General features: G+C 42.1%; 1 protein-coding gene across 7 annotated transcripts in view; it reads left to right on the top strand.

The window, feature by feature from the left end:
- Positions 1 to 20,654, top strand: part of MAP7 (microtubule associated protein 7) — a 171,618-nt gene that overhangs the window by 89,372 nt on the left and 61,592 nt on the right. For all 7 annotated transcript variants that reach the window (XM_047734724.1, XM_047734729.1, XM_047734728.1 and 4 more), the window contains one exon: positions 18,803 to 18,901. In XM_047734724.1, coding sequence (XP_047590680.1) covers positions 18,803 to 18,901 — 99 coding nt within the window. The remainder of the gene's footprint in view (positions 1 to 18,802; positions 18,902 to 20,654) is intronic.

The following is a 20,654-nucleotide window of genomic DNA, read 5'->3' as shown; positions in this document are numbered from 1 at the left end:
AGGCTTTAACCCACTGAGCCACCCAGGCGCCCCTGTGATTTTTTTTTTTAGATTAAGATGTTCTAAAGTCAATCGGTGAGTTTAGAAAGAGAAGGCAATGTTTCCTTGTGTGAAACACATCCTCAGTAATGAGACAACATGAGCTATTTTTTCATCCTTCCTATTGCTGCTGGAGGGAAGTGAATGCTTGTCGACACTGTCTTCAGTGATGAAAAAGGTTGTCTTCCAGACCAAATGTAAAATGGGGTTTGGGGGCATCTGGGTGGGACAGTTGGTTGAGCATCTGACTCAATTTTGGCTCAAATCATGATCTCTGGGTCTTGGGATCGGGCTTTGGGCTCCACGTAAAGTCTGCTTGGGATTCTCTCTCCCTCCATCCTTCCTCCTCTCTCTCTCTCTGTCTTCTCTTTCTCTCTCTCAAATGACATGGATAAATCTTTTTTTAAAAATCAGTTTTTTGTCCAATATCAATATTACAACATTTTTTGCTACTGAATATTTGTTTACAAATTCAAGGTTCAGCCTGCCTGCTAGAAAAATCTTGCCTCACAAAATTGAAGAACATATCCAGAGGAGCTAAATTGAGAACATGTGAATGACTGTTTCTAAGACAACATATTTAATAATCTAAATGACTAATTATACTTGTTTATTAAGTGAACTTCCTTTTCTCAACTAGCTCTAAAACATGATCACCTGTGACCCTTATCTTATACAATTATTTGCTAGACTATTATAATGTTTTTAAAAGAGCAATTCCTGATGTCATATGGGTTCATTTGTAAATTGGCTGGTTGAGAACTGGGACACATATTCACATTATGATAATACTGCATGTAGAACTGATAACCCAAAAAGCCTATTTTCACCTATTACGTAGTAATACTGTCATAGAATCTCCATGAAACAAATATGACCAGAGTTATTCAGCGCTTTCTAAACATCTGTACTGATTAAAAGGATCCTCCCTCAGATTGCTGATATTCTGTTTTGAAAGCTGATGTTCTCACTCTCTCTTTCTCTCAATCCTTGCTTCCCCCGCCGCCCCATCCTCATTGTTTTTCTCCTTAGTCTACGTGGAGATGAAACTCCATATTACAACTCCTCTCTCCTTCACTCTTTCTAAAAAGCATGCACCCTTTGGACATTTCCTAAAGTTTTCGTTGCCGTAAAACAGTAGGTAAATAAGGTTGAAGAAGTCTTGGGCTTATACTTCGTCTGTAACTAAAAGAGACCATATTGCTGTATTGTTCACGGGCTGTTCCTGGTACATCCAGGGAAAGTGTCTGGTGTGAGGGAATGCTCAGAGGCTGCCCTGAGATTCCTTCACGTTTCATTAGAAATCGGAGACAGTTGGGGGCACCCAGGTGTCTCAGTCGGTTAAAGGGCCTACTCAGGTCCTGATCTCAGGGTCCTGGGATCAATCCCATGTCCGCTCCAGACTCAGTGCAGAGTCTGCTGGAGATTCTCTCTTTCCCTCTCCCTCTGCTCTTCCTGCTTATGCACTATAAATAAGTAAAATAACATCTTAAAGAAAAGAAGAAAGAAAGAAAGCTCAACAGCTCTATAAGTATTTTCCTTTCTCACAGTGACTCTGCTGGAATTTGAAGATAGAACGAGTTGTCTAGGAACAGGTTCTTGGATAAAGAGCAGGGTGGGGAGACAGGCCAGGCCCTACGACCAATATGTGCTCCCTGGGATGGAAGTAGCTGACAGTAGCTCCTTCCTCCCCACCTCCACTTAGGGTTTGTTGATTGTTTTTCCCTTCCTCCAGGAGGAGTTAGCTGTGCAGATTTACCCTCTCAGTCTCTCTCACCCTCCTTCTGGCTTCTCCCACTGCTCTAGATACCAACTCTCACATGGAGATTGTCAGCTGAGACATGGTCCCAGAAAATTTCCAAGGCACTTAGAAGACAGGAGTCAGTTTATCAGCTTACTTTTGGCTTAGCTTTTGAGGACCCCAAAGGCCCTATAGCTTGGGCAGATTTAGAATTTGTAATTGGATTCTCTTATTTGAAATGGGTGTAGCATACTTGAAATGAAATGTATGGTTTGGAAAATAAGTATAAACTGCTTGGTCACGAGTGCTTCGCCCTGGAGAGCCTTTCCATCTGGCCCAATAGTGCACTGGGCTATGCCGCCTGCCACACGGTTGTCGTTGTGCTTTGGAGAGTTGCACAACCCCGTGAAACCGCTCCTTGCCTTGCGGACTGGCCTCCTTCCCTTTCGTTGGCTTTGTTTTCATTAGTTACTACATTTAGGTATTTGATAGTTTACAAAAATCAGAGATCCTCGGTTTGGGGACATTTTGAGTGGGGTAAATTAAAGAAATCCAACAAATAAGTTGCCATTCTAGTGAAGAGAAAATAAAAAGATGAGCAGAAAAACATGCTTTAAATCTCGCCTCTTATTTCTGTAGAGGATGGAAGAAATGCTTTGTCATCTGAGTCCCTTTTCTGGGCCTGAGTCTCTGTTTACTCGAAGCCAACTGAAGTCCTGGCTTAATTGCATTTCTTTGCACTCCAAGAGGATTGTCTTAATTATTTAATAGATTCGAACGTATGTTCAAACCACAGCTACACATTGCAGAAAGCCGGTGGTGGTGTGAGTCCCAACGCAGCATGTGCGGGGAGCGCCGGGCGGGAGTCAGGGCTGTCCTCCCCAGTCTGTCTCCGATGTTCAGAGGGAGGAGCAGCCCCAGCATTCTGCTCTTCTCCACTCTCCCCCTGCCTCAGAGTCTGTGATTCTGGCTTTGAAGGGGGCCCTGGCTGGCCAGGCCATGTTCAACCCTTTTGCTGCACTGCTCCATTTCCTGTGCAGAGAAACAGCTCGGTCCCAGCCCAGCCCACAGTGTCTCCATCAGAGCTGGCAGAAGCCCCCACTTGAACTGATATGGGTCTGGTTTGCAAAACTGATCAGGGAAGGAGTCATAATGTAGCCACCTAGAACAAAACCTAATTTGTTTTTTTAAACTTAATTTTTAAGCGTCTAATTAGTCCTAGTGCTGTGGCTCCTTGCAGACCCCATTCTGCTTTTCCCCAGATGAGTAAAGCTACCTGGATGTGGGGTTGGTTTTGCTTTGTTGTTTGGTTTGGTTTTGGGTCGTCCTCTTCCTTGGAAGTGGTTGCCTTCTTGGCGGTGGCCAGACTAGCAGAAGCAAAAGGCTTAAACTGGAGGAGATTAATACACCAACCCCAGGGGCGAAGGAGCAGTGCTGGTGATAATATGAGGGGTTCATAGCATTTGGGGCCATAGTTTCACACATTGACAGAGATGCAGAGAATTTCAGGTTACAGAGAAGGTGAGATAGGGGTAGCTGATGACTGAGGGCGTGTACTGGAGATGGTGGCATCCATCACAGTGAACAAGAGAACTGGAAAAAGCAGGCAAAGTAAAATTATCAAATGAGAAAAGAAAGGGACCGGAGAGTAAGTAGCATGATATTTTGAATAAATAGAAAGCAAATACATGTCAACACAGAAACTTTTTTTTTTTTTCCAGAAATAAAAGAGGGAGGGAAGAGGCATTTTATATTTATTTTACAGCTTTATGGACTATTTGAATTTCCTAACCACTTGATAGACATTTCTTTTTTAAGATTAAAAAAAAAATAGGGGGGCACCTGGGTGGTTCAGGCGTTAAGCATCTGCCTTCAGCTCAGGTCATGATCCCAGGGTCCTGGACTCAAGTCCTGCATTGGGCTCCTTGTTCAGTGGGAGCCTGCTTCTCCCTTTCCAGCCTGCTTCTCCCCACTGTTTGCTCTCTCTCTCTCTCTGAGTCAAATAAATAAATAAAATATCTAATTAATTTTAAAAAATGAGTTATCCAGGTGATGGGATTATAGGCCTTGCATTTTTGTCTTCATAGTCTTCCTATAGTATAGAAAAGCTAATAGATTGTTTTTTTGTTTTTTAAAGATTTTTTTTTATTTATTTATTTGTTAGAGAGAGAGAGAGAGGGAGCGAGCATGAGCACAGGCAGACAGAGTGGTAGGCAGAGGCAGAGGGAGAAGCAGGCTCCCCGCTGAGCAAGGAGCCCGATGTGGGACTCGATCCCAGGATGCTGGGATCATGACCTGAGCCGAAGGCAGCCGCCCAACCAACTGAGCCACCCAGGCGTCCCGCTAATAGATTGTTTTTAAAGTTTTTATTTTTATTTACTTGAGAGAGAGAGAAAGAGAGCGAGAGCAAGCAGGGGAAGGAGCAGAGGGGAGAGGGAGAAGCAGGCTCCATGCTGAGAACAGGGCCTGATGCGGGGCCCAGTCACAGGACCCTGAGATCGTGACCTGAGCTAAACTCAGGAGTCTGCTGCTTAACCGACTGAGCCACCAAGGCACCCCAATAGAAATGGGTTTTTTTTTGTTGTTTTTTTTTTAATGAAATTAAGCCAAATCAGTTGAAATTTTTATAGGCAAGTGTGGACTTAATATCTACTGTGATGCTGCATTTATAGACTAGCTGACAGAGAAGGTAATGCAGTCCTATCGTAACCAATGCGGTGAGTCCATTGCGATGAGGAAGCAGTTGGCTTCAGGCCCTTTCAATGCTGGCAAGAGCTCTTCTAGATGACCAGCTTAGCTGGGGGGAACCCTGCATTTTCTCTTCAGAAATCCACTGCTTCTAAATTGTTCGGAGCTGATTTCTATCACAAATGATGTTATTAAAACCCTGATCTGGCATCCTTTACTTTTTTTTTTCCTCCTGACTTTGCTCTTCTACTGCTTTCAAAGCTAAATGCTGACCAGCTTTAATATGATGAGCCAGCATGTGTTGTGCCTTCTGACGTCTGGAAGAAATGAGAATACGTAAGATTCCTGATGCACCAAATAGGAAGTCAATAGGAAGTATGCACAGAGCTCCTCGATGTGTCCAGCCTGCTTTTGAATGCCTTGAATGGAAAGCCGTTCTCTAAGTAAGACACAACATAGGAGATAGTCTTACCATCTAATCATCACTTGGTTTTGTACGCATTGTTTTTTCCCTCGGTAGTTCACACGTTGTCCTTGGTAGCCTTTTATTGTCCCCATCCCCACTAAACATCAAATCTTCTGCCTTCCTCTGAGTCTCCTCACCTTCAGACCCCACCTGGGATCTCACCACCAGCCCTCAGTGGTGCCATCTCCCTGAGACAGAGGTGTTGCGTGTTGCAGGCTAGAGGAAGCGGAAGCTGGAAGGGTAGGCAGGGGCCATATTTCGGAAGATATTTGGTAGGCTGAGGTGCATGCTTGGACCTCATTCTGTAGTTAGTGGAAACTCTGTCAGATTACAGATTACTTTTAATTGTGAATACTGAAAAAAAAAAAACAATAACCGTGATTTAAACAAATTTGGAGTTTTCTTTTTTCTTACCTACAGGAAATACGGTAATAAACGATACAGCAGTTCAACGATGTCAGGGCTGGGTGTCTGTTACTGCCTTAGCTTTTCCCTCATGATAGCTTCCTGGTTACAAGGCAGATGCTATACCTTGAACATCATACCCTCTTCAAGACAAGAGAAAAAGGCAGAGTGAGGAGCCATGCCTCCTGAGTACACCTCCCCTTTAAGGAGCATTCCCGCAAACCCGGCCTAACAACTGCAGTGTTCAGCTTCTTGGCCAGTAGTGTGCCTTGTGGCCAGTCAGGGTTCTGTTAGGGAAGAAGCCTCGTATAGGCCTTTATTAGGTAGGAAGCATGGAGCCACACAATTTGCCAATGCAATTGGCAGTATGAATTTCCAAGAGGGAAAGGCTGCAGCAAGCATTCCCCAACTGTTTTTGTTTCTGTTTTTATTTTGTTTTTTACAAAAAAGTACCTTTTTTTTGGCCTTGCTTCTGTGTGATGAGCAGTATTTGGAACTTGTGGAAACATACATTCTAAAAATGACATAGGACGCAATGAAATCAAGTGCCAGCCGGTGTGGGACAGACTGGGGAGTGTAGGAGAATTCAGAGAAGGAAAGTGTTGGGATAGCTGGAAAAGATTTCACGAGAAAGAGAACTGAGTGGGGCCATGAGAAGTGGATTGGACTCTTCTACCACGCTGTAATGGCGGATGCATGACCTTCTATGTTTGTCAAATACCAGAACAACAGAATGAGCTCTGTGAACTGTGGACTTTGGGTGATAATGATACGTTGTGAACTGTGGACTTGGGGCGATAATGGTATGTCTCTGAAGGTTCATTGATTGAAATAAACGTACAGCTCCAGTGCAGGCTACTGATAGTGGGAGAGAGTGCGCTCTGTGAAGGTGGGGGCCCATGGGAATGCCTCTGAACTCTCCACTCAGCTTGGTGTGAACCTGAAACTTCCATAAAACAATAAAAGCTATTAAAAGAAGGAAGGAAGGAAGGTAGGAAGGAAGGAAGGAAGAAAAGATAGGCAGATAGATTGGATTTAAATATTTGAAGAAATGGTAAGGCTGGTGTTCCAATGAGCGGGGAAAATGAGCAAGGACACAGATGTGACGGCAGCATAGGACAGCATGGTGACATGGGGTTGCCCCTGATTTTAAACAACCTTGAGGTTAAACATTCACTTGTTACTCAGAAGGAACTGGAATCATCTTAACCTTCCCTTATTTACCACTCATCCTATCGCATTTTTCTGACTTTGCATAAGAAAACTTAAAGCTGAGCATTTTACTACTATGCTCTACAGAGGAGGAGGAGTGAAATATTGATATTCTGCAGCCTTGTATGTCTGGGTTGTTTTCACAGATTAAACTCAGTTGATTAATATTCATAGGATTAAAATTATACTCATTTCTTTGCAAAACTGGTATTTAAAAACTGACTCTGTTGTTTATTTGGGATTTAAGAACTATACATCTTCTACCTTGATCATTTTTTTTGGCATTTAAAGTATGAAAACTTTTCTGTTTTGTGGCCTATAGTAATCATTTTGTAAAATATTGGTATTAGCAATTTTAGTTTCTTTTTAAAGTAAATCATTATCCTGGTAAAAGCAAAAGCACCTTCTTTCAATTGGTTACTTTAATTAAACAGAGTAATGAAGTTGAGTTCTAATTATTTTTCCCCAAGTTATTTGAATAGTTGATTTTAATTACACACTGAACTTAATTGAATTCGGTCTAATTTGATAAACTCCCTATCCAGCTGTTGAAACTTAGAAAATTAGCTACAGTCTCCATCATTTACCATTTCTTAGTATAAAGGAAAACTTTTAATATGGTTAGGCTTTCCCCCTCCTTTCTGTCCTTTGCTCTAATCTTTGCTTAGTCATAAACATTACTCATATTATGAAGCAGAGCTCATTTGTATAATAGCTAGCCTTGTGACTGGTGATAAATCATGGAGAAGGGAGAAGGTCCGTCACCCATAGGGATGAAGAGGCGCCTTTTAATCTGGTTTATGTTAATGCAGGTGGAAGATACAGCCTTTCCTCTTCTATTTATAATGTTGCCATCTGGCTGAAGGAAGGTTTTTGCTTGTTCTATTTATTTGTTTTTAGATAAAAATGTTTTGGGTTGGATTTAAAGTATGTAATGTTTGTTCCTGTCTGCTAACTACATCAGAAGGACTTTGTACCATGAATCAGCTAGCTGCATTTATTGGTAAACAAAACAGCTTGAGAAATGATTCCCAATCACTTATACACAAAAAATATATGGGGCACATGGTTTTTTGAAATACAGTTTTCTTCATTTCAGCTAAAACGGATGTTTGTCTTTTTAACAGATTACCATAAGAAATCTATTAAATTGCTTTGGGGGAAATATTGGGGTTTACAAATCCCTCAAAGCTGAAGTGCTTCTTTTGTAGCTTTTCTGGTATTTGCAGCCAAGGCTGTCATGTCTTCATGCTTCTCCCCATGCCGTATAGACAATATTCTGTCGTATTTGGAGTCTGTCTCTAGTTCTGTGATATTCACTATAAATGATACTGAGCATACCTTCCTGTTACGTGGCTGCAAATGCAATGATTTGATTTTGGGGCTTGCCTGATGTCACATCAAAACCATCCTAAAATCACAATATTTTCTGGTTTTTCCCCCACCTGGAATGGACACGACAGTAATCTGACAATTCTTTTGGTCGTGTTTTCTCTGCAGTCTTAGCAGCCTTCCAAAAATGAGCAAATGCACCCTTTTTTCTTTCTACTTGTCATGAAAACTTTATCTTTCTGGGCCTTGGCTACCATTTGCTCAGAGTACACCACCCACCCTCCAGCCGTCCCTCAGCCTCTTCTTCAGCCATTTATTCAGCATCACAGAAGTGCCAGATAGTGAACTAAACACTAACGATGGAGATCCTGAGGATGAAACCACAGGCCCTGTCTTCAGGTTGCTCTAGTCTCGTAGAGCATTACCTCAGAACTGCACCTGTCCGAGGACCAGAGACGAATGCCTCAAGCTCCATTCCATTGGAGAGCATCTCTGGTTCTTGAAGCTCAAAACCATGATGACTGTGATTACAGCTCTTTGGAGGCAAACACGTAGCCCACTCCTTATCCCTTAAATGTATCCTGATAGCTTGTTTTGACAGAGTTCTCTTTTGCTGTTATTTAGTCCTATTTATGCTATCCCTGTCATGTGTAATTTAACAAACAAAAATGGAATTTTTGGTAAAAAGTTACGGTCATGTCCATATTTTTGCCGTGGACATTTCGGCACAACTGCCTCAACTTTGCTTAGGAAGTTGAAAGAACATTATAAATCATTAATAAATGGCTCTGTGTGCCTGTCTCCTTCTTCATGCCTTCACGTTATAGTTCAGGATGAGGAGTGATGTTCTGGTGCGTTCTGTTCCCATGGATCACGTAACTGTACACAATGCTGGCTTGTATTTATAAAATCAGTGTCTTTGTGTTGGGTTAGTATTATCTCAGTATTGGACAAATTTCTTTGTCTTTCGGTTGACTATCCCTTTCTATCACGGTCATAAATTTTTCATTTTTTTCATTATGCAGAAATGAAGTAATTAGAAAGTGACTTTCAGTCCCTGTTCATTGTGGCCAAATGAGTTCCCCCTAAACTTAAAAATCTCCACGTGGTCTTATAAGCCTCTGGTGCAGTCTGTTGTAGCCACCAAGTCATAACTTTTTGTTGTATCTGGAGAGCACGAAATACAAAGAAAAAGTAAGAATTGAATTGTTTCTTATCAGAATGAATAAGGACGAAATGGGAGACTTATAGACATTATCAAATGTTCTTAATTGCATTTGTCTTTGCAACAAGAAATGAGCAATAGATTCTTGAGTAAAGCAGTTCCTTGTTCTTATTGCTGTGTCACGTTAAACATGGCTGGGTTTTTTGGTTGTTTTTTTTTTTTTCAGATTTTATTTATTTGACAGAGAGAGCGAGAGCACAAGCAGAGGGGAGCAGCAGGCAGAGGGAGAGGGAGAAGCAGATGCCCCGCTCAGCAGGGAGCCCGATGGGGGGCTCGATCCCAGGACCCAAGGATCATGACCTGAGCGGAAGGCAGCTGCTTAACAACTGAGCCACCCAGGTACCCTCATGGCTGGATTTTAGACCATAGCACACGGTGGATTATTCTGGTGTAGAAGGGCAAATTACAGGTCTGCACTCTTTCTCAGCATCTGTAGTTACACACGTCTCCAGGGCACAATGCCTGTAAATCTGCATGGTGACGTGGCTGCTTCCCATCCTGCGGCAGTCTGTGAAAGATTAAAGACACCAGTGAGCCTCTGTCCACATTTTATTTCCTTGACCCTCCTGCAGAATGACCTTCAGAGCACGCCACTTGTTCCCCAGCCAGGCACATTCCCTCCATTCTGTGTTTCCTCATCCTACCCATGGCCCTTGCTCCATGGAGTGGGTGGCTGGGGTCCCATTCCTGCAGGATCTGAAGCAGAGGAGAGACTGAGGGCTCAGTTTCCCTGCATGGTGCAACCTCGCTGCCCCAGGCTCGGTCCTGGATGGCCACAGTGACGACTCTTCTGGTTCTGTGATGGTACAGTAGCAGGCACAGTTTTCCCCTAGGTCACTGGAGTCACTGTTTTCCCTCGAGGTCAGATACTTATCTCTTGGTACCTGTTATGGGTAAATGCAAAGCTCTGAAAAATTATTAAATTAAATAGAAAGCAGAATTCTTAAGATGTCTGCTGTTAGCCTGGTTTCCTTGTATTGTTTTCATTAAGAAGATAAGCACATTTATATATATACTTCCAGCAGGTTTGTTACAAGCTTCACTCTTTGTTTACCCAGAGTCCCCGCCTGAAGTCCCACGTGATGTATCACAGTGACTTGCATTGCCTTCAGGGTAAAGTCCAAACTCTTGGAATTCAAGGGGGCCTTGACCTCAGCCTTATTTTCAACCGCCTACCTTCCTAAACCCACTGTTCCAACTACATAGTGCCTTGTTTATCTTTTCTTTTTTTTAATTGCCCAGGTAGTTTTGCTTATGGCCTCCTCCAGCCCTCTCTGCTTCACTCTTTGCTTTTACTGATTCTCTCCATTCTTCAAAATCTTTATGCAATAAAGTCTTGTATCACTGCTACCCCCGTAGCACCTTCTCCCACCTCTGAATCTCTGTAATACTACCTGCATCATTTATTTGGTTATCCATCTTCTATGGTATATTGATTTTTAAAAAACTGATCCATTGCTACAATTTCACACGTTTTCATATTGTCTTCTCCTACGTTCATAAGCATCTTGCAAGTTGATGTTGTGTCCTTTGATATTGGTGCTTTTAGTGTATGGTGCAGTGGCTGGCCCATGAGAGTATCTGTAAATGTTTATTGATAAAATTATTTAGGGGCACCTGGGTGGTGCCGTTAGGCGTCCAATTCTTGGTTTTGACTCAGGTCATGATCTGATGGGTCATGAGCTCGAGCCCCACGTGGGTCGGGTGCTCAGTGCACAGTCTGCTTGAGATTTTTTTTTCTCCTTCTCCTTCTGCTCCTCCCTCTCTCTCTCAAATAAATCTTTAAAAAAAATTTTTTTAAAGAAAATATTATTTGGCGTTTCTGAGCTTGGGAATGTAGTGGTTCTGTTGATACTGTAACAAAGAGACTAACATCAGGTTTGGCTGACTTTTTGAGGACAGTTTGTTCACCTTTTGACATAGTTTCCAGTGACTACAGAGAAGAGGAGCATAGATTCCCAAGAGGTGGAGACAAATGTATTTGACAGAACATATTATAAATGCACTTGAAAATGATTGACGTAGAGCGCATGCTTTGGGCCATGAGAGGAAGCAACTTTTCTAAGGAGAAAGAAATACTGGCTAATCAGCAGTTCCAAAACACAGTTTGAAGAAGTACCCAGAAGTAAGGGTTCCGGAAAGGAAAGGTGTAGAGGGAGGACACATTAATATTTCTTCTCATACTGAGCACAAGATGTCCCGAGTCAGATACTGTCTGGGCACTGCCAGTAGGAAGAAAACCGAGGGAAAGTAGGAAATTGAACCCAGGTTTGTCCTAGGGTCAACTCCCATGAGCTCTATCATTTCTTTAATTTTCAGGTACAGTATGAGGCATTAAACTGAGAAGCTCTCCATCCTGTGAGCTAATCAGAAAGGTCATTAGAGAAGTTGCATTAGGGCCTTATTCTAAGGCAAATTTCATAAATAATGTTGGATAAAACCTTAAAGATCTGTGTTACAATACTCCAGGCAGCTCTATTAGAATCAAATGTAATTGTCAAGTAAATAAGCAAAAGGATGATAAATAGAAAACTTTAGGTGAAACACTGAATTGCCTGGAAAACTATTCTGTAATCACTCTCTGTTTAAGTTTTTTTTTTTTTTTAATTTTTTTTTATTTATTTATCTATTTGACAGACAGAGATCACAAGTAGGCAGAGAGGCAGGCAGAGAGAGAGGAAAGGAAGCAGGCTCCCTGCTGAGCAGAGAGCCCAATGCGGGGCTGGATCCCCGGACCCTGGGATCATGACCCGAGCCGAAGGCAGAGGCTTTAACCCACTGAATCCACCCAGGCGCCCCATCTCTGTTAAGTTTTTAAACCAAAAACATTCTTCAATTGCCATAACAGTGTTCTGCAGCCAAATTTTTCAACTAAGTGATTTGTTTAGTGTGCTGTGGACCTGGCAAGACCACCCCAGGCTCTGTGATTTACGAGGAAGACTCAGGACTCAGCATGGAGTCAGACTCCTGCTAAGATTTTATTGGAGCAAAAACCAGGCCTTCCTAAGGAGAGCTCTCTAACGTCTGTGTGTGAAGTCTTTTCTGCACAGATAAATTGAAAACTATTAGGTTGAGACCTATGAAGTTGCAACTATTCAAACCATTTTTCACTACAAAAACGGCAATTGCTGGGACCTATGGGTGGCTCAGTCAGGTAAGCGTTCTGCCTGCGCCTTAGGCTGTGATCCCCAGGGGACCTAGGATCGAGTCCCTATATTGGGCTTCTCGCTCTGCCGGGGGAGCCTGCTTCTCCCTCTGCCCCCTCCCCATGCTTGCGCTCTTTCTCTCTCTCTCTCTCTCCTATGTGAAATAAATAAATCCTCAAAAAAAAAAAAAAAGGCATTTGCCTGTGGTTTCAACCTCTAGTTCTGTCTTCTAGTTTACTCCTCTCCCAAAGCTATTTGTATACCCTGAACTGCATGTCCACAAGTCCAACTGAACAATATAGCAAAGAGCTCATACAGAGCTGGGCCTAATGGCTAAACTCTGTTAAAAATAGTGACAAAAAGGGGCACCTGGGTACATCAGTCGATTAGTGCCCAACTCTTAATTTTTGGCTCAAGTCATGACCTCAGGGTTGGGAGACCGAGCCCCATCTTGCACTCAGCACTGAGTCTGCTTGATATTCTCTCTCCCCCCTCTTCTTTTGCCCCTCCCCCCGCTCATTGCACACCCATTCTCTGCTCTCTAAAATAAATAAATCTTTTTTAAAAAAAATGGTAAAGAAATATATTATCCTTGTGGACGTCAAGGCCACATACCATTCAGTGAGATTTAAACGCAGGCTGATTCCTAAGATTGTAATCCTAAATATCTTATTAGAGTAGCTTTTTTACTAAATTAAGCCTTTGTTGAACCAGTTAATTCTGATCAGTTGAGAGAGACTCTTCAGCCAGACCATATAGCCCAAAATAGAAACAAAGCAGCAAGAACCCGTGCCCTTTATGGGAAGACATGGCAAGGAATGCAGTGACTCGTAGAGGATATGGATTTCACAAGCTCGGTTTATGGCACTTAGGGCTGTAGGATTTTTACTAGGTGAAAGCTCCAAATGTCAGCCATCTCTGTATTTTGTTTCGGAGCGGTTTGGAGAGAGACAGAGCCCCAGACCACAAGGATGCTTCTCTGCATTCCTTCCTCTTGCCTTTCACACTCACACATGTGACACTAATGGAATAAAGCTTTCAAGCTAGCAGGAAGATCAATAGAGACTTTATAAGGCTAGCAAAGACTTATTGAGCTTTGTGCTATATGACTCAGGTTTCCTTATAAAAAATGAAAGAGATTCAAATAATACTGAAAAGTCACCTGAGTCATTTAAAAAATGGTATTTTTAATGGGGGGGGAGGTCTATATTCAATCCTGTCTGCAAGTTACCTAGAATTTCCAGTTTTTTAAATGTTGGAAATCTTAAGTAAATTACTTTCGTCATGTTCTCAAGTAGTGAAATTCCCTGTACTTTGTTTAAAAAAATAAGAAAAAGATTTTCTTTCTCATTATTACAATGGAGTGTTTGGGTTTGGGGTTTTTTTGTTTGTTTGTTTTTTTTTAAAGCTCATATTTACTTAATGCAGTGGTAACTTTGAAGGGCATTCTGTCTCTTGAAGCTGTCATCTAAGTCTCAGAAACACTGAGGATTACCTCTTCCAAGCCAGGTTGTACCTAAAAACCATACCAATAAGCCCCACCTACTACCTTTAGGGTCCCCAGGAGGTGTGATTGTTGCTGAGTTGGAAAACCTCTGAAACCAGCAGCTGAGCCAGACTTTGCTCCCCAGGACCCTGTCACCAAGTTTGACATAGGTTTACTTTCCCCATTAGTGCTGCATGAGCAAAGCTCTGGGGAAATGGAAACCCAGTTTCCCACATTTGTGTAGGGAATAAGGGAGAGAGCAAAAAAAAAAAAAAAGCTTTCTACCAGTTATTGAGCCTTGTGGTGGGCCCAGTGCTCTCATTAATTTCACAACCTGAAAATTAGTGTTGTCCCTCTTTACAGATGGGAAAATTAAGGCTGAGAGGTTAAGTGATGTGCTGAGATTTGAAACCCGGTTAAGGGCACAGCCAGCTCAGCTGACTCCAGAGCACACACCACCTCCTGGAAATTCCAAACACACTGCTACACCATGCCAAGTGTGGCAAGTACCGTGGTTGAGGAAGGCCCAGGACCTCATCAGAAGAGAGAAAGAGAGAAAAGGAGTGTGTTAAATACCTGTTGTGCACTAAGCTCTATGGCAGATTCTTCCCACGCATCTTCTCCGTTAATCCTCCCATCCTCCCAGCAGCCCTATGAGGGAGGTCATGTCCCCCGACACACACCTACTCAGAGAGGTCGAGAAACTTTCTGAAGGTCACCTGAGCCCAGATCTGTTTGAGTTTATATCTTCTGCCTTATCACAATAGAGTATTAACCAGAGAGGTTGTTGGAGAAGTAAAGATTCTTACAGAGGCAGAAGGAAAAGTGGACTAATAGAAAAGTAGAAAGATAACCTGAAAACTTTAGATGAATGTCCAACCTAAAGGGTAGACATTAGCAATTATTTGTAATTTATAATTGTTAGAGTTGTAACAATCTATATGAACAGACTGACCGTTTGTAAAATTACTTTTGCTTTACTAAGTTAAACTGTCATTTTTACATGAGCATTAAAAAGTTATAAGATTTTTTTTAAAGATTTTATTTATTTATTAGAGAGGGAGAGTGAGAGAGCGTAAGAGGGGAGAAGGTCAGAGGGAGAAGCAGACTCCCCATGGAGCTGGGAGCCCGATGCGGGACGCAATCCCTGGACTCCGGGATCATGACCTGAGCCAAAGGCAGTCGCTTAACCAACTGAGCCACCCAGGCGCCCCTAAAATTCTAAGATTTTTCAATGCATCTTGTTGTGAGTAGGACGCAGAAGGTCTTCTGGGATAGCAATGAATTCCTGGGATCCGGGTGGTAGGAGGGCAGCGAGGTATATGTTCCACTAGAGCAGCTCCAGTAGAAATCAGGAGTAGATAAACTGGCATTCAAGTAACCAGACCTCCAGTTAAATTCAAGTATATTTTTTACATTTGAATTTCAAGATTATGAAACAATTATAGCTCCCACCCCCCCAGAAAAAGCTTTTGTCAGGGATTATTTGGAAAAGTCACTGGGACTGAACATGTGTTACCAGTCTTTTTAATCTCCTTCATAGTGGACGGTTACATAATATCCAGTTAGGATTGATGTTTGTTGTCAGGACCTGGGGGGCCCTGCGGATATGCAGTCACCAGAGAAAGATTAAATTATGTCAAATATAGGCAAGAAAGGAATACATTTGAAATATGTTCTAGACAAATGGTTCTAATTCTTTTTCAGTTAAGTAAAATAATATATAGCAGATCCATAAATAGCTTCCTAATTAAGGCTTTACTTACTGTGTGCCGGAGGTAGCTATATAGCAAAAAGAAAATTATAATCCTAGTACTCCAAATATGTGATACATTCTGCTTCTTCTGTTATGTTTCTAATAGTTAACTTTTTTATGAGTAATTTAATAAGATTGACTTGCAGAATAAGGAGAAAGTGTCTTCTTTAAAATATGTACTTATTTTATTATTTATTTTTAAAGATTTTATGTATTTCTTTGACAGAGATCACAAGTAGGCAGAGAGGCGGGGGGGGGTGGGGTGGGAAGCAGGCTCCCCGCTGAGCAGAGAGCCCAATGCGGGGCTCGATCCCAGGACCCTGAGATCATGACCTGAGCCGAAGGCAGAGGCTTAACCCACTGAGCCACCCAGGCACCCCACGATGTATTATTTTAGAGAGAGCATGAGCACAAGCATGAGCAAGAGGGCCAGATAGAAAGGAAAAGAGAATCTCAAGCAGACTCCATGCAGAACCCAACACAGGGCTTGATCTCACGACCTTGAGATCACGACCTGAGCGGGAAACCAAGAGTCAGGTGCTTAACTGCGCTTAACCATCTGCTCCACCCAGGAGCCCTGTGAAAGGCTGTTCTATACACAGCGAGTTAGAAACTTTCCTAGTTTTGAGTTTCATCAACTTTTTTGTATCTTTAGGGATCTCTCTAAGTTGTGAGCCTAGAGCCAAGAGCATGTTAGCCTGGGTTTCACATGCCACATGGTGACAACTGGCAACTCCTTTTTAGTAGGTGGGATGAGAGGTTACGTGACAGCATTAAAGAACCGAGCATACTTGCTGATTTCCCTTCTAGATCAGTATCAGAATCAGAGCCTATCCTGGTCCACTCATACTCCTTTCAGTTTCCCTCCCAGCCACCATCCTCCAGTGTAAGCACATACACACCATATAGCCCTTTTCCAGTGGTAACTTGCCTGGTAAAATTTCAAGTGACAAGGTCCTATCAGAAGACACCAAATGAGGCCTTTATTTGCTATCTGCTCATTTTTTACTGTATGTTTACAGAACTTTCCTTGAAAATAAAGCCGAAAAAAGCCCAATGGATAAAACTTAAACCAGTCAATGTCTGTGTTTGAAACTATTATTTAAAGCAAACAAATCCAAAGTAAGCAATATTAAAAGATTTGTATAAGATACTTTTACTGTTTAGTCTATGATTTTATCTATATTAGTTAATATATATCAATTATAATATATAGTTAATAATAATAAGTATAATAAAATATAATGGTTAATATCTACTGATTTATTTATTTGAGAGAGTGTGTGCATGTATTCAGGGTTGGGGGAAGGGAGAGAGAGAATCTCAAATAGACTCCCTGCTGAGCACGGAGCCCATTGAAGGGCTTGAGCTCAAGACCCCTGAGATCATGACCTGAGAAATCAAGAATCAAACACTTAACTGCCTGAGCCACCCAGGCACCCCATTATCTACAGTTTTCCATGCTAATACCACAAAAATTTGGTGTATTGCTCTCTAGAGGTCGAAGATAAATTTAGGGAAATTTTTTTAGTAATTTTTCTCAGTATGTCTTAGGAACAGTTTTTAAATTATTTACTCTTCTTTTTTTTTTTTAAAGATTTTATTTATTTATTTGACAGAGAGAGATCACAAGCAGGCAGAGAGGCAGGCAGAGAGACAGGAGGAAGCAGGCTCCCTGCTGAGCAGAGAGCAAGCCAAAGGCAGCGGCCTAACCCACTGAGCCACCCAGGCGCCCCATTATTTACTCTTCTTAAAGCATAATTATCATCCCATCTTTTCTGGTTCAAAAACATTGATCAAGTAATTCCTATTGTCTAGATAATGTCCAATTTCCTTAGCCTAATGAAGAGATAATGTGTCATATGTCAGGGGCAAGGGCTCCAAACAAAGCAGGGAAGGAGTGTGAAGTGCTGAGTGGTGGGGTTGCTATTTTAAACAATTCAAGAGGATTTTCTTATCTGTCTTATTTAAGCAGAGTCCCAGAGGATGTGAAATCCATGTGGGTATCAGAGACAAGAATGTTTCGAGTCCTTGCAAGGTTCTGGGATGGACTAAGTCAGGATGACTAGAACAGAGTAATTCAGAAGGAAGGGGGCACCTTGTGGGCCATGATGGAGACCTTAGGTTTTACTCCAAGCAGGCTGGAAGCTATTGGAGAGTTCTGAGCAGAGGAGTGACCCCACTTGTATTTTAAGGGGATCACCCTGGCTACTACGAAGAAAACAGACTAAAGGTGGTCAGTGGGAAGATCAGGTAGACTGGGTAAGAGTATATTGTAGTCACACAGGGAGGAGATGATTAGAGAGGCAGCCGGAGAGGTGGTAAAATGTTTTATAAGGTAGAGGGGAAAGACCTTACTAACAGATAAACATGAGGATCAAGGGTGAGTCAGGGTTGGGGCATGATCAGCTGGAAGGGCAGAATTCTCAGCTGGTGAGGAAGACAGCAGAGCAGGTTATAAGGCAGAGAGTAGGGGGCAGAAAACTTATGGGCTTGGTTTTTGACATAATTTGTATCTGAGACAGTAGCAGACATCTTTTAAGTATCCTTTGAAATACAGTGAAGTAATATGGGTAAAAGGGTGCCTGGGAGCTCGGTGTATTAAGTGTCCGCCTTCAGCTCAGATCATGACCCCTCGGTCCTATGATCGAGTTCTGCATCAGGCTCCTTGCCCCGTGGAGAGCCTGCTTCTCCCTCTTCCTCGAGCTCCCCCTGCTTGTGCTCTCCCTCTCTGAAAAATAAATAAAATCTTTGAAAATACATAAGGGTAAAGAAAGTAATATGTTAAAGTATGGGATCCTGCACTTGACATAACCAGAGAATTATCGGGTATGTCTGCCTTCATTCCTTTCCTAGAATACATTTCCCATAGTCTCTTTAATAATCTGTGTTACGGAACTTTTGCCAGTAGCTGTTTCAAAATCCTAGTAATTTTATGTCCTGGCTCCCTTCTAGTGACCCACTTGGGTATGTTCTTGGAATGTTGTGTCCCTAAAGCGTGAGCTTTCTAAGAACTGAGATCAGAGACTTTGGATACCAGTCATGCTTCACGTGCTTGCTTTATGTATAACTGGGACCAACCTTGAACACGCTACTGCTGGAGGATCTGTTGAGCCACGGGCCTTGAGTTCGGGGTGTGTCCTTCCCACTGAGCCAGCAAGAGTTGTAACAGCCTCATCTTTTTATTTCCTAAATCTAGCCTCGTACCTGATACAAAGGTTCACAGTAAACATTGAATAGGTGAATGTTTCTGAATCAATTTTAAGAAACTAAATATGGTCTTTTCTCTTTGTCTCACTTGTATAGTGGCTGAAAGCTACAAAGAGCAAGAAAAGAAAACTGCTGCCTCCAGCCGTCCCTCTGCTATTTCGGGACAGAATAGCAACTATTCAGGAAGTAAACCAGGTACGATTCATGTCATTTGCTGTAGAAAAAAAGTTATCCCTAAAGCCTTAAGGCATGCTGGAATTTAGGAGCGCTTAGTTTCTATCCTGCTACCAAACACAACAACTCCTACTGGCTTATATGAATTTAAGTCTGAGAACCTCTTACAGCCTTGATTTTCTCTTCTAAAATGGAGATTCAAACACATGCCCTGCTTACTTCTCAGAATCATTTTGACAATCAGCGAGATAATGCATGTGGGTGCATTGTTTACTGTCCAGCAATGTATAAGAGGTAATCATTTTTGTATTCTTTTTTGTAATGGTGCGTGCGCCACAACTTTTTGTACCTGTGTGCCCAGCATTATTGCATATCTTTTCTTGTGACATTTTCAGAAGCCATTTAAGGAAATCTTCATACATAGCAAAGCTGGTACAAATTATGTTTTTGTTCTCTTTTGTCTGCAATGATTGTACACCTACATGGTAATTTCATTTAATAGCCTGTGATTCATGGTCTGTTCCACAGTGATACAAAGAAGCAAACAGCCTGTAAACATAAACAGTTGAAGACAATGAAGTTGCTTCCAGGTGTCCAACAGCCATTGTGTGGCCCTTGACAGAGCCCACTGTCCAGTATGATAGTAAACAAGCAAAGAGAGGCAAAGGCAAATTGACCCCCTCATGAGGGCCTTGGAAGCCTCCTTCATGCAGCATCCAGACCAAAGTCACTCAAGAACAATGAATCAGTGAGAATAAAGATGGAAATCACTCTTTCTAGCCTCAAACAAAACATTCCCCCATTATTCGTAGTTTAGCGGGGGTGGGTTGGTGGGGTTTCCATGTGGGAAAGATCTTAACAGAGCAGATAATCTGGCTTCTTGCTTAAATGAATGGACAACTAACAAGTACTATTGCCAGACTGTATGACCAGCCATTAGTGGAAGATGATGTGTAGTTTCAGTGCAATTTTAATTAGCAGGCTGAGACTCTCCGCTTAGTCAGTTTGCCTTTCCATCTGTTCATGTACCCACCTACCTTTCAGCCACCATCTACTACTTAATGAGTAATTATCCTGTGCCTGGGACCATGACAGGGACTGGAGGAGCAAAGCAGGGCCCCTGTGCTCCCAGGCCTTATTCTAGGGCACTTAGGTTCCTTACACTTAGTGAGGATCCTTTAGCATGGAAACTTCATTTGTCTTACCATGAGAACTGAACATTTGCTAAATGCTATGCACTGTTTTCCCCTTGTTTTGACTGTATTCCCTGTGCTGTACCTTTTATCCTTGTGACTCATTCATTCCATAATTGGACGTCTATACCTTGCACTCCCCTTACCCATTCTGCCCGTTCCCCTCCACCCCTCACCTCTCTGGCAGTCACTCATATTGTGTCTTTTGAGCATGATGTGTCTCCTTTATTATATAAATATGTATAGATAAGCTGATGTACATATGAGGGTCTTGCTTTTAAAACCACCATGTTGTTTTCCTTAGTATCTCCAAAGGATGATAGAAGAGATTTCATGTTGGATGGCTAGGCTTGAGTAAAACCTGTTACTTCTATGAGGTACAAGTCATGGGAATGTCTGACTAGAGCAGTCTATTATTTTCATTCTCTGGAACTTGGGGGGGGGTGGTGAAAAGTAAAGTGTATTCTAAATTTTGGAATATTTTGAATATTGTCCTCAACCCAAAATGGGCAGTATGACCAAATGATTGCTTGGGGTCTCTTTTAACCCAGTAAATTTTAATTAAATGTTTTCCCATCTTT

The sequence above is a fragment of the Lutra lutra genome, chromosome 6, assembly GCF_902655055.1.
Source record: "Lutra lutra chromosome 6, mLutLut1.2, whole genome shotgun sequence".
Lineage (NCBI taxonomy): Eukaryota > Metazoa > Chordata > Mammalia > Carnivora > Mustelidae > Lutra > Lutra lutra.
This window is presented reverse-complemented; position numbering and strand designations above follow the sequence as displayed.